We start from the raw sequence: 13,704 nt of genomic DNA on the forward strand, positions 1-13,704 counted from the left end.
CTCACAGGGTGTTCTGATCAAAAATTCCTAAATGGGCCATTCAGGGTGGGAAGTCATGCCCCAGGCGTATCTCTAACTTAAGCAAAGCCTCTGCCATTGTTTCTGAGCATTTAGGATAACACACCTTTGAAATAACCCACACCACCCTTCAGAGAGCACATAATCTTGGTAACTAGCCTGTAACCCAATCCCCTTGTGTTTTCCCACCTCCTTCTAATCTTTCTTACATTTGCTCCTTAATTTCAAAGGCATAAGAGAAACTGCCAATAGGTTATTCTCCAGAGCATCTGAGATCTTGCTCCCTGACATATGGTTCAAATAAACTCTTAGGAAAACTCTCTGAAGGTTTGGATGTTTCTTATATAGACACTATTACAGGAAAATAGGTGGGATCTGCTTATCCTTCTATTCATTAAAATCCCAGAATCAAATTGTAAAGCATCTGAGATAATGTTGAGATAATAAACTTTTCAAGGTTGGCATCAGTGCTTGAAGCAAAATGAACTGAAGAAAATGGTGAATGTTATACATAATCCTCTCCCAGATTCTGAGCCACCTTAACTCACAGGGACATTCTTCCCTTTAAGATAATCCAGCTTCCCAGCAAGAGAACACAGTGTAGATGGAACAATGTGGGTGCCACTGGTCTAAAATATGCTATTTGTATTTCTCAAGACCTTCATAATCGGCGATTAGTGACATCCAGTTCAGAATATTCCCCACTCCTCCAGGAAAGCCCCTCACAGAAAAACAGTGATTTTCCTGAAGGTAGAAGGTGTGGGGTGGGTATGCTCTTCCAGTAATGATGCCCATAAGTTTCTACATGAAACAGATTCTCTTCATCTAAGAATGTACCACCTACCCAGAATAATCTCTGAGAGACCCTGGACCTTCTGGCAAGGACGGTCCTACAGGTCAACAAGGACCTGTAGAGAATGATCCCAAAGAAGTCAGTGTATGAGGTTGAAAGCTGTCACCAATCAGAGCTGCTCTGGCTAATGCAACGGCAGTCATTCATGGCCATGACCTGCTGACTCTCTTGTGTGGGACCCAGTCACTCACTCTCTGCTTTGCTCTTGAAAAAGTTTGTTTTCGGAGCTGCAGACCCGTGGGGTAACTTCTCAGTTCACCAACTCACCCTTCTACACAGCTAACTACTGTCTGATTGAGAACCTTTATTTCAAATTTCTCACACCGAATTTGTGCTTAGGAAAAGGACAATCGCCATGTCAGGCCTTCAGGACAGCTTGACCACTTTACAGGCACATAGGCACGTTCAGATTCAGAGAAAAGCTTGTAGTCTCGAAAGGCAAGTCATCATTGGCTCACTGAATTCACAGCTTTAGAGAAAAGGGATTAGGCAATGTCAGAAGCAAATGTCTAGTATGTATTTTCTAGGTGGTTAGGTTGGTTTTTCAGTTAGTGAATTTTTCTCTGTCTGATTTAGTCATTTTGAATCATAACACTTAGACCACAAAAAGCAAAAAAAAAAAAATTAAGAATCCAGCTCACATTTCACTCCCTTTCCCTTTGGGATGAGAAGACACTAACAGGAGGAATAAAATATAAAATAATGATAATTACTTTCTCTGAGGTTTGGTAACAGCTTTCTCTCCTAACGAAGGTTCAGAAGTAAAGTGACTTCTGTCCCCAGAATCCTCCTTGGGTGGAGCTACCTAAGCTGTTTATTTTAGAAATACTAGAACAGTGACCTCTTTTGCCAGGGACATTCCTTGGAGATTAATGAGGACTGAAGAATGCTAAACATTAAATAAAACATTCCTTTATAAAGCATTTCATTATATATCTATAGGGCTGTCTGCTCCCTGGATGGACAATAATGTGTGAAATGACCTGAACTTCTTGCAAAGAAAAGGTAACTTGTAATTTGAGAGAAATTATTACACGCCAGTAGGTCTGTCTCTTCACAGAGAAGGAACCTACGGGAGAGGGGGAGCTAAAGGGGTTGGTTATGCATGGAGGTGAACAGAAGTCCAGCTAGTTTAGGAGAATGCCTGATCAGATACGATCACCTTAGAGACCAGCCGCTGTGAGAAAGGATGTGCTTACGGCCCCACTCAAGTTAGGAAGCATTCCCAGCCCTCCCGCCTCCCATCTCCTGCAGCTGAAGGGCACAACCTCACTAACGTCTGCATTCAATGGAAGATTCCCCCCCAACAACCATGAGTTAATTTCAGACCAACACTGCATTTTCTGCACGAAGGGAAGGGATCCCTTTCACGGCAATAACATACACAGCACTCTTAGTCCTACCCTTGGAAAACTAACCTCTTCAAAAAGGTAGAATTATTGTTATTTTTTAAATCAAAATTTTACATGCTGGAGACTCATTAGGGGAAAGACAGTGAAATGTATAACTTTTTTTGAAATGAAAAACGACTAATTTCAACGCGGTCAAACATGACCGCCTTTCCCCGTGGTTACAGTTTATACAACAATATCCTCAGGAAAGCTTAGACTTGCCGGCAGAATCAGGACTTGACTCAATCTGAAGGATCTCCTTGGCTTCAGGCGGCACCTGCCAGGTGTGAGCAGCGCAGGTGGGTGTCAGCACACCCAGCCCAGCCCCGGCTAGACTCAAGTCTGTCTCAAGTGCAGCCTGCAAGCACCCTAGGAGCCCTTGCCTCACAAAGAATGTGGTCTGCAGACTGTTAGCTGCTCTTAGGCATTATTACACTCACTGTGATTTGAGCACTTACTGCAATCGTTACTTGCATTAAAGTTCTCAGGATTTTTAAAAGTTCAATACAAGTATTATCCCCATGTCACAGAAGAGAAAACTGACCTGTAAGGAAGGGAAGTTCAGGAATCCTGCCCCGGGTCACTGGGGAACCCCAGCGCACAGCAGGCCCCACGTGATGGCCCGAGAAGCAGGTCTGGCTTCTGGATATGCTTAATTTGGCACACAGACTGTTTTTAAATTTTAGAATTAAGTGTTTTAGAATTGGAAGATTTTAGATATAAATGTAAATGGCTTTCCGCTGGACGATCTAGCGATGCTGACTACACAACTACACATTCCCGAATAACAACAGCTGGAGGTAGCAGCTGCTTCTCTGACTTGAGACCAGCTTGCCAAGGTTCTGCCTGAACCTGCTTCACTTTTTAAATCCCTTTCCCAGGCCCTGAGGCCTTGAGATGTGTGCCCCAGCCCTTTAACCCCTCCCTGTACGTGCCTGTGTGTCAGTCAGGCCGTCCCCCTCTCTCCCCCCCAATTCCTTCCTGCCTCCAACGGGAGGGCGCAACTGGGCCTTTATAAGTAAGAGCTCTCCCCAAAATAAAACCATTGCTTCTAATACTTTTCTACTGATTAGGTTTGATGTTTCAGATCATATAATCATGCAATTAGCCAAGAACTGAAAACATGTGGTTTAGTCTGAAAAAATCATTACCCTGAGAAAATAGAAGCCATCACAGCGCACGTGCATTGATTGGCACCACGGTCCTTGTGCCCCGTCCCCCGCTGGCATCTGCACTCCTGACACTGGAGTTCTAGGACCACCCTCTCCCATTTGGTCCCATCTTCTCCCTCCCACACATGACTGTTCTCACAGTCTCTCTCCCTTTGCAATGTTGCCTCTGCTGCGTGATGTCCATCTCCATGGAAACAAGTCACTAGGTGAGAGAGAGGGAGAGGGGAAAGGAGAGGGAGAGAGGGAGAGAGAGAGCCGGAGCAGGAAGACAGAACAAGACAGAACAAGACAGACGTGGGTCTGAGGCTATGCTGACGGGGCCGTTTCCCCAGCACAGGGTGGACCTGCTGGGGTTGGGATCAGAAAAAGTGACAGTGCCCGGGGCCTGGTGGTCACCCTGAAGCCCAGTCTCAGGAGTCCAGTTCTGCTCAGATTTCTGGCCCGGCTCTTCCCCACGGGATGAAAGACACGCTGGCACACTTGTTCTTTGATGTGTGTGTGCATGTGTGGGCTTCTTCCCGCCTTGGTGTGCACTTTGGCTTGTGTTCTTCTTCTGACCTTCAAATGAAACAGATTTCCCTTGACTCCCTTTGCACAGCTCACTCCACGCCTTGTTCTCCTTTATAGAGAAACTCCTGAGTTACCTGCGCTTTGCCATGCCGGTGCCTCTCCTCCCATGGTCACTGTCATCTCAAGTGCCTCTGCCTCTGCTCCTCCTCCAAAGTTGCCGAGGTTGCAAGAGAGGTTGTTGAGGTCACAGGCGCCCGGCATGTTGCTAAACCCAGTGGTCACATCTCAATCCTCATCTTACTTCACATATTTTCAAGTGGTTTCCAGGAACCAAACTCCCAGTCTTTCTCTACACCAAGGGTCCCCAGCCCCTGGCCGCGGACCAGCACCGGCCCAGGGCCTCTTACAAAACTGCCGCACAGCAGGAGGGGAGCGGCGGGCGAGGGCTTGAAGCTCTGCTCACATTACTGCCTGAGCACGTCCTTCTTCCCCGACCCAACCCCATCTATGAAAAAATGTGCTTCCGCAAAACTGGTCCCTGGTGCCAAAAACGTTGGGGACTGCTGCTCTACATCACTGGTTTCTCTTTTTCACTCTTTGTTTTTGTGGGCTCCTCCACATCTTCCAAACTCTTACCACTGGGATGTCCCAGGGCTTAGTCTGAGGACCTTGGCCTTCTTTATTTCTTCTTACTCCCTTGGTGAGCTCATCAAACGTCATGCCTTTAAGGACCATCTAGAGCAGTGGTTCTCAACCTTCCTAATGCCGTGACCCTTTAATACAGTTCCTCATGTTGTGGGTACCCCCAAACCGTAAAATTATTTTCGTTGCTACTTCATAACTGTAATTTTGTTACTGTTATGAATCATAATGTAAATATCTGATATGCAGGATGTGTTTTCATTGTTACAAATTGAACATAATTAAAGCATAGTGATTAATCACAAAAACAATATGTAATTATATATGTGTTTTCCGATGGTCTTAGGTGACCCCTGTGAAAGGGTCATTCGACCCCCAAAGCGGTCGCGACCCAAAGGTTGAGAACCGCTGATCAAGAGGCTTATGACTCCGGTCTAGGTCTTCGCTCTGAATTCCCGCCAGTACTTGAAATGTAATAGGCTTCTCACACAGAACCTGTCCAGAATTAAACTACTGACCTTACTACTCTTTGTCCCTGCAAGCCTCTTCCTCAGATAGATTTCATCTTCTCAATTATCCAGAATCTGAGAAGTTCTCATCATCTCTACCTCTATGACGATGCCTCCGCACTGTGTCTCAGCTTCTGCCCTGGCCCCGTTACAGGGGTTAAAATCTGATCTCGTCATTTCTGGGTTCCCACATACTCCAAGTGGCTTCTCATTTCCCCCGGGAAAAGCCAAAATCCACAGAATGTCTACAGTGAGGCCTCTGCACTCCGGGCCCCCCGTTACCTGTCTGGTCGCCTTTGTTTGCCCACTCCATGCCAGTCACACTGGCTTCTGTGAACACAAGTACAAAGGGGAGCCTTTGCTTCTGCTTTCCCCTTTGCCTGGAACTCTTTTCCAAGTCCACGTGGTTCACTCCTGCAACCTGAGGGAGGCTTTTTTGGCCACCCTGTTTAACTGCAATTCTGCCTTGTTCCACCTTTCCTTATCTCTCTGCCTTAGGGTATTTCACCTGTAGGTCTTATCATCTTCTAACTTAGTAGTAATAACATCTTTCCGTTTCATTTATTATCTGTCCCCCCAAACCATAATCTTTTGAAGACAGAATATAAAGACTTAGATATAAACACTGATATATAGAAACAGGTAGACAGTTGTCTTTGATGCCCCATTCTGTCATATAGAATACGAGCTGGCACATAGTAGATTCTCAATAAATATTGGCTTAATCTGTGTACAGGATACTACTCGTGAAATCTAATTTGTAGAGATTTGTAAAACAAAATAAAAATACTGAACAATAACAGTATGAAAGTTGCATGAGGGAAAAATTTGAGTGAAAGGTTCTTACATTGATCCGGAGAGAGATTAAGGTAGAAACTTAGAATTTATTCGAGGTGTGTGGTAAAAAGTAGAGGGTAAAAAACAAAACAAAACAAAGAAAAGCACTCCACCACTTAAAACAAAGGTTAAAGAGGAGAAAAATAATAAAAAGAGCTTTTGCACCGTGGGCCCCCTGTTACCTTACAAAAAGTAAGGTGATAAAAGTTCAAACATATCAGTAATTACAATAAATGTAACCGGACTAAATCTATCTTTCAAAAGTCAGAGATCTTATGATAGGTAAAATCTTTCAAACCAGCAAAATATAACTAGATGTTCTTTAAAAGAATCAAATCTAAAACAATAGAACACAGAAAAGGTGAAACTAAAGGGAAGTTAAAAGATATACTAGGCAAATAATATCCCTCAAAAGCTGTGGTAATATAGAACAAAATCACTCTAATGGAACGTGAAGGTCACTACATGATAGTAAAAAGGTTCAGTTCACCTGGAATACGTGACCACTCTTAAGTCGTGGGTCCTAAAATAAAAATCTGTCTAAAAAGTAGCATGTAGGAGAAATAAAAGAAAAAAAATGTAAACATGTTATAGATAGCTTAATTTATGAACTACGTTTAAATACTTTTTTAAATTGTGTATTTGACAGATTTCAGTATTTATTTTTAATTCTTTTCCTACACTGCAACCTGCAGGCCCATGAATTTAAACAGGCCTTACAACACCTATTTAAAAATGGATGCCAGAGTTGGTGTAAAGCAGGCATGTGCGTAAGTACGAATCGTTCCTCACCTCGTCCTTTCTACGGGCGGGCGTGGCACGCCAGCCACGAACACGCCTTCCCCTGCCCAGGCAGCCCCGCCTGGCTGTCAGCCGCTGGGGCCCTCACCTGGATGTGCAGCTGCTTGTCATGCAGGGCCCTCTGTAGTTCCAGGAGGCTCCCCTTGAGGGTTCTCAGCTTCATGGCCAGCTGCTCCGCCTCGTCCTTTGTGTGGGCCTTGCCCTCCAGCAGCAGGTTTTCGTTGTGGGCTGAGAGCTCCGACAAGGCCGCCACCTTCTGCTCTATCTCCCTCAGCATGTTCTAGGAGGACAGAAATAAGGGTGACATTCACACGCCCCGCCCGCCTCTGCAAAGCCCGCTTCTCACAGGGAAGCACAACACTTCCTTTCGTCTTGCATCAAAAGAATGTCTTTTCATGTTTTCTTTTTTAGTCTTTCTACAGCCTTCAAGAATAGTATAAAAACTTTTTTAAATGTCTTCAGCTTCTTGATTTTTCTTTTAAGATTAAATGTTATGTAATAAAAAATATATTGGAAAAACACATGGCAAGCCCATTTGATATCATCAACAGATGAGGAGAAAAGGCCAGGTCTTAGCGCTATCCCATTATTACAATTATGTTATTATTTTACTGTTAGACTGTGATGCTTATGGCTCCTAATAGTAAACACTTCACAACTTTAAAAAGATTCTCTTTTAAAACATTGCTTCTTTGGGTCAATTTTGTTTTCCAGATTGCTATTCTTGTTTCTTGAGTTTTAAACTTATGTTTATTTCTTTCATGATGTATTTTTAACCTTATATTTCTGAAGGTTTTCTTCTGAAATGGAGGCTAATTCCAGAGAAGCAGCAAAATAGTCTCTCTTCTTCCAAGTTAAGATTTAAAACAAAACCAAAACGAACAAAAAAAATTAAACAAAACTAATAGCACACATTTTATTTCCTACAGAAATTGTTCTATTTTTATATTCCTCAACTCTAAACTCTTTGAAAAGCACTTTCTAATTTATCCAGTAATTTTCAACCAAGTAATTTATTAATGAGAAAATATATTTTATTTCCTTGTACAAAATCAGAATTACTGCCATGAGCTTTTAAGAATATAGGTTTGACCCAAAATCTAGAACGAAATGAAAGAATGAATTTTTTAATGAAATGGGGTTTAGAGGATGCTATCTCTGAGGATTATTTTTGAGAAATTAATATAATTCTGTGCCAGAATGATTTTTTCATTAGGCACAGATGGCAAAGTGCTGAGGGTCCATAATACTTTGGGGGGGGGGGCCCAAGAAAACAGTGTAATTGTAATTTCCTTTAAAATCTGAAGAAAAAAATTAGCCTTGGTCGGTGTAGCTCAGTGGATTGAGCACAGGCTTGCAAACTGAAAGGTTGCCAGTTCAATTCCTGGTCAGGGCACATGCCCGGTTGGGGGCGTGGGAGAGGTAACTGATCGATGTTTCTCTCTCACATCAATCTTTCTCTCCCTCTCTTTCTCCCTCCCCTCTCTCTAGAAATAAATAAATAATATCTTTAAAAAATAAGAAATAAAATCAAAAGAAAAGGATGAATCTACCTTGGATTATATTAGTCTTTGTACCAAAGCAGTTGTAAAACACAAATATAATTTTTTGTATTTTTTATAGAAGAAGGCACCCATGGAAGCAACATGCTTAGAGCCCCAAACATCATAATTTGGCCCTAATTCTGTGTAATAGCCACAGTTATAATTAAACAACTGGTTCAAATATTAGATTTGAGTTGACCAAAGAACTGTTTTTATATTTGTTTGATTCCATTTGCTCCTAGCTTCTAAAAATATTGCCAAGAGACCATCTTAGTACTTTGTAAAAGTCCTGAAATACATTATTTAAATTATGGACTTATGTATAATGATAAAAATAGAGGTATCCAAAGGGGAGAAGTGGGAGTACTGATAAGATATTTTGAAATGCTAGCGCATGTGGTAGTTTCAAGTGCTAAAAGGAAATGCTAAAAATAGGTGTTTCTTTTCAGAAGGAAACTTCAGAAAATATGATCTAAAGACTATAAAACACACACTGGCCTGTGGCTTTCTACTGTCTAGGATCGACACAGAGAATAATAATGCCTTGAATACACATGGATAAGTTTGCCCAAGGAATTTAAAAATTCAAACTGTAAGGATCAATGTTACAATAAATCTCAAATCATAAAAGAAATGACCAAAATGGATTACTACACATTAAGAAAAAAGATAATGGTCATTAATTAATGGTTTTTGTGTATTTCCTCTGATCCTAAATGGGATATATATGAAATCACGCTTACTGATATTTAACCCTGCAGATTAGGTAGGATTTTCTAGAGCCTTGTTGGTTAAATGAAAGAGCTTTTAGGACATGCATCACCCATGTATGAAGAATAATATGTTCATAATCTTTGAAATTCAATGATTGGCACATGGAGATAATTATAGATATTCTCTACACTTATACATGTGTTTGAAATTTTTCAAAACAAAGAAAAATAATAATATAACAATAAAACCTTTTTGTCATTATCCCTTATGTTAATTCCAAGAGACCACACATCACAGAAAGGAAATTCTCTGCTCCAAACAGACAACCCTTCTGTGTTCAGTCTACCTGCCTATAACTGACAGTTTTTCCAAGTTTTCCAAAAAATGTATCCGAATTAGAACCAAAATTTCAACAAAGCACCTAGGAACATCTCCTGCTGTGTATAGCCTCACTCTTATTCACTGACACGAATTCTCCTCATTGGCTTTGTATTTCTTATTTGCTCCACATATAGTCTTTCTAAAAATTTCCTTTAGGTAGTTGAAGATTTTCTAAAGATTAGGAACTACTGGTAAAATTTTTCAAAAGGCAAAGTTCAAGTGTGACTTTCATTTACGCTTTTATAAGATATTGCTTTTCTACTCTCTAAATATGTAAAGTATATAGGTTGTGAAAAATCATATGTCCATATTAAGCCTTTTTACCGTTACTTTTTCACATCGAAAAACGTGCTTTGTGGGGCCGACATATTTCTTTGAGATGATTTCTGTACCTGGCAGTCCACCAGCTGGGCCTCCATGTCCATGGGCTCCTGGGAGGCGCTCAGGGCAACATCCAGAGTGGCCTTCGTGCTTAAGAGCCAGTCGTCCAGCTTGTCGACTTCAGAGCGGTACCTCTGCAGGGCCTGCTCCTGTCTCTGTTCCTCCAGCTGATCATTTAACTTCTCCTAATGAATGAAGCAGAATGTCATACGGATCACCCTGAGGTAAAATCAGGAGGATTCAAAACAACAGAGCAATGGTTCTCAGCCCTGGCCGCACATCGCAACGAACTGTGAAACTGCAAAAAGAAAGCTATTCTTGAGCCACATACCAGAGAAATAAATCAGAGGTTCTGGACGTGAGTCTCAAGATTTATATTTTTAAAAGGCCTCTCTGATGAGTCTAATGTGCACCTAGAGTTTAAATATTCCTAAATAATACACCTGCGGATCAGGCAGATAACGCGAATGATGAAAATTGACCAAGGATTAGAACAAAGCAATGGCATAAGATGGTTGGTAAATGGAAATAGGTACATGGTTTAATGGCTGGGGAGACTGTAGGGAGTGGTGAGGACTGTGACAAACTGAAGAACACTTGGTCCACCTAAAAAGGCAGCATCATGCAGTTGCAGGCAGTTGATTCCCTACAAGAAGAGGTGGCCCAGTATTACTAGTTTCTTGATTAAAAGCAGAAATTAATTTTGTTTTGGTTAGACTTCTGTTTTTTTTAAATGATGGTAAAAGATTCATATTTATTTATTTATTTTTTAATGTTTTTTATTGATTATATTGTTACAACAGTTCCAATTTTCTCCCCCTTGTTCCCCTCCACCCAAAAGATTCATATTTAAAAAAATCAAAACAAATCACTTTATTTTGAAACTCCACAAATGTTTCATAGAGTGACTGGGGACAATATTAATAAATTAAAAAGTTAATTCTTAAGAAAAGGTACTCTAAATACCTTACTGTAAAAATTATTTTATTAATAATTTATTATTATTTTAAATTAAATTTTAAAATAGTTTAAAATAAAGTTTAAATAGAGCAGACTCATTGATTTTAAATTTCTTCCAAATAAGAAATATACAAATATATGATCTGACTAATCTTATAATAGGTAAAACTAGAAAGAGCCTACACACCCAACAATAGGACCATGGTTAATTTAATAATAGTATAGTCTGCAGCTAAATAAAATAGTAAGTTCATGTAATAAGATGTGTATTGAGAACTAATAATGTCCCAGAGGTATGAGGAGACAGACACTCTAAAGGTCTTTATAGAGTCTCGGTCTAATATTATATATGTTTAGGGCCAGCAATTACAAGAGGAAAAATAATAAATTGTCATGAATCATCATGCTTAAATTGGCTAACAGTGACTAAAGATTTATTCTTCACAGCATTAGTGAAGTGCTCTTACTTAAACATAGCAAACCATTCTGCAAGCCTTCTGCAAGGATTCTTCACAAGGCCCATGTCTCCCCAGTATTCGCTTTCTACATTCTTGATTTTTCTGCTGAAACGAGGCAGGGTTAGGGGGGTGAAGAGATGTATTCACAGCAACACACTGACTCAGGGCTCTGTTCACAAGACCCTCTCTGAGACACCAACCCAGCTTCCATTGAGTGAGGAACAATAAAACCACAGGACACTTAAGTTACCCAGACACAGACACTTGTTAACACAGCTCCAAGAGACAGACGTGAGGGCCTTCAGAGTTACTTGTTACCTCCAAAAGCTGTCGTTTCCCCGATGCTTTCATCTTGATGGTGGACATTCGCTCGGCTAGGACGGTAAGTGTGGACTGTAAGGCCAGCTGTTCCGCGGGGTCACGCTCTGGGGACCGGGACACCAGCTCGCCTGCGAGAGACGCCTGCAGCTCACTGATTTCATCTTGGAGCATGAGAATCTCATCCATCAGGGCCTGCAGGGAAGGCTGGGGTCACACTCATGTACGCATTTTGGGGGGACTGAGAAATCCTGTCATGGACTGAGTCTCACATCAGTTGAGATTAGTGGATATATTTCACAGTTAGTCATTTAACCAACAAAGAGGGGGCTACTAAGCCAAGTCTCAAAGCGAAAATACCAGACTAAATGTCAGAACATTTCTGATTTCAAAAGCGTTCCTGTCACTAATTTAAATCAATTTGAATAATTTAATAAATCTTTCTAGTTTCTAGTAGGCTCATCTATAATCTGAAAGAGGTATGCCCAATTACTGTTTGCATTCACAAGTCTATGTTGAAGATAAAACTCATCATTTTCTTCCTCAACATGAATTCTTCCACTCCAAGTTTCCCGAAGCCTGAGACAGCCACGCATTTTAATCCCCAACTCACCTTATACAAGAAAGGAGAAATCTGTCACCTGGTCCTGTGTCATGACCCTCTCCTCATTTTTCTCCTTTGTTTCCCAACTCTAAAATTTCAAGTTTCACAGGACTCATTTCCAGCCCCCTTTTCTCTCTTCACAGCTCCTCCCAGGTGAAGTCCATTCCCAAGGCTTTAAATGGTTTCTAAGGCTGAAAGCTTCCAAAGGCACCTCCCTAACCCAGACATCTGTCCTCAGTGCCAGGCTTGTTTATTCAACACACACATGTCATGGGCGGTTCCATGCTATAGTGTGTCAAGACTGCTTCCTCTCCAGTCTTCCCCACCCCGGCAGAAGGTACCACCCTTCTTGGCATGGCTCTGCCTCCAGACGTAGGAGTCATTACTCACACTTTCTCAGTTCCCCGGCTAAGTCCCATCCCACACCAAATGCAGCTGCTTTTATCTCCCAACTACACCTTGTGTATCTGTGCACCTGCTCGGCCCCCACCTGAAGTCACAGCCAACTCTCCCACCTGAATTGCTCTCACAGTCTATCGCTGGAACTCCCTGCTCACATTACTGCCTCTCCAGTCTGCTCTTCGTGAAGTCATTAGTGTGAGCTTTAAAAGGGTAAATCATATCCTCTTACTCCCCTCCTTTAAAATACTCAGTGGCTTCTTGCGTGTAAGATAAAGTCCAAGCTCCTTCCCTTCCTTGGACAGTCTCACCCACCCAGCCCCCCCACCCCCGACCCTGCCTCTGTCCCTACACTCCCTTCTAGCTCATCCATTCCTGCCTTCCGGAATAGTTACTCCGGGACCCCAAGCAATTTATGTGCAGTAGCAAGGATCCTGTTTTCCTGATTCACATCTCTCAGTTATACACACTTTTATTTTCCATTTTCCATGATTTGGGACTCGCTCTGTAGCTGTAGGCTTGGCAGGAAAAGTTCTTATTTAGGATTTAAATGGTGTGACAGGAACACAGGCCTTACTGCAGAGGGGGCTTTGGAGCTGCCGATCCTGCCCAGTTTCCCGCTCCTCTGCAGGACTGCCGGCTTCACTGTAGGCACAGTGCCTCCTCATCGCAGGCTCTCAATAACTATTTTTTTTTTTAAACAACAACAAATAAACCTTCTCTTTCCCTAATAACATGTCATCATGTTAAACTAGTTTTTTATATAAACAGTTATATCCACATTATTAAACACGCATAGAAAGTACAGACTTCATATGCAGCTCTATGAATTCTTACAAACCACGCATACCCACTTATGCTTCTACCACCCGATCAAGAAACAAGAATGTCCCCAGGACTCTACAAGCCCCGGGACCTCCTTCCTGTCACCACCTACCCCCTTCCCAAAGATCACCAAGGTGCTGGCTTGTAAGCGTCATGGACTAATTTTGTCTGGTTTTGAGCTCTGTGAAAATGGAATCTCACCTGATGTGCTGTTTTGTGTCTGGCTTTTTTCGCTCCATCATGACTGTGAAAGTGTCTCATGTTGTTGTATGGAGCAAGGGCTGATCACTGTCATCGTGGTAACATGTGCCACAGTCACCTGGTTTGTGGCTCTTTTCCACTCAAGACTTTCTAGTGGGTGTATAGTCGTAATCACGTTGTACTTTT

The 13,704-nt window shown here is 41.8% G+C and overlaps 1 protein-coding gene across 1 annotated transcript in view; it reads right to left on the reverse strand.

The window, feature by feature from the left end:
* The window catches only part of SYNE1 (spectrin repeat containing nuclear envelope protein 1), a 423,836-nt gene that overhangs the window by 127,198 nt on the left and 282,934 nt on the right, over positions 1-13,704 (reverse strand). Inside the window, exons 95-97 of the mRNA XM_090279990.1 lie at positions 11,490-11,684; positions 9,765-9,938; positions 6,822-7,013 (exon numbers count right to left, since the gene is read on the reverse strand). Of these exons, the coding sequence (XP_090136116.1) occupies positions 6,822-7,013; positions 9,765-9,938; positions 11,490-11,684 (561 nt within the window). The remainder of the gene's footprint in view (positions 1-6,821; positions 7,014-9,764; positions 9,939-11,489; positions 11,685-13,704) is intronic.

This window comes from Furipterus horrens, unplaced genomic scaffold (genome assembly GCF_987537825.1).
Source record: "Furipterus horrens unplaced genomic scaffold, mFurHor1.1.pri manual_scaffold_6, whole genome shotgun sequence".
Classification (NCBI taxonomy): Eukaryota; Metazoa; Chordata; class Mammalia; order Chiroptera; family Furipteridae; genus Furipterus; species Furipterus horrens.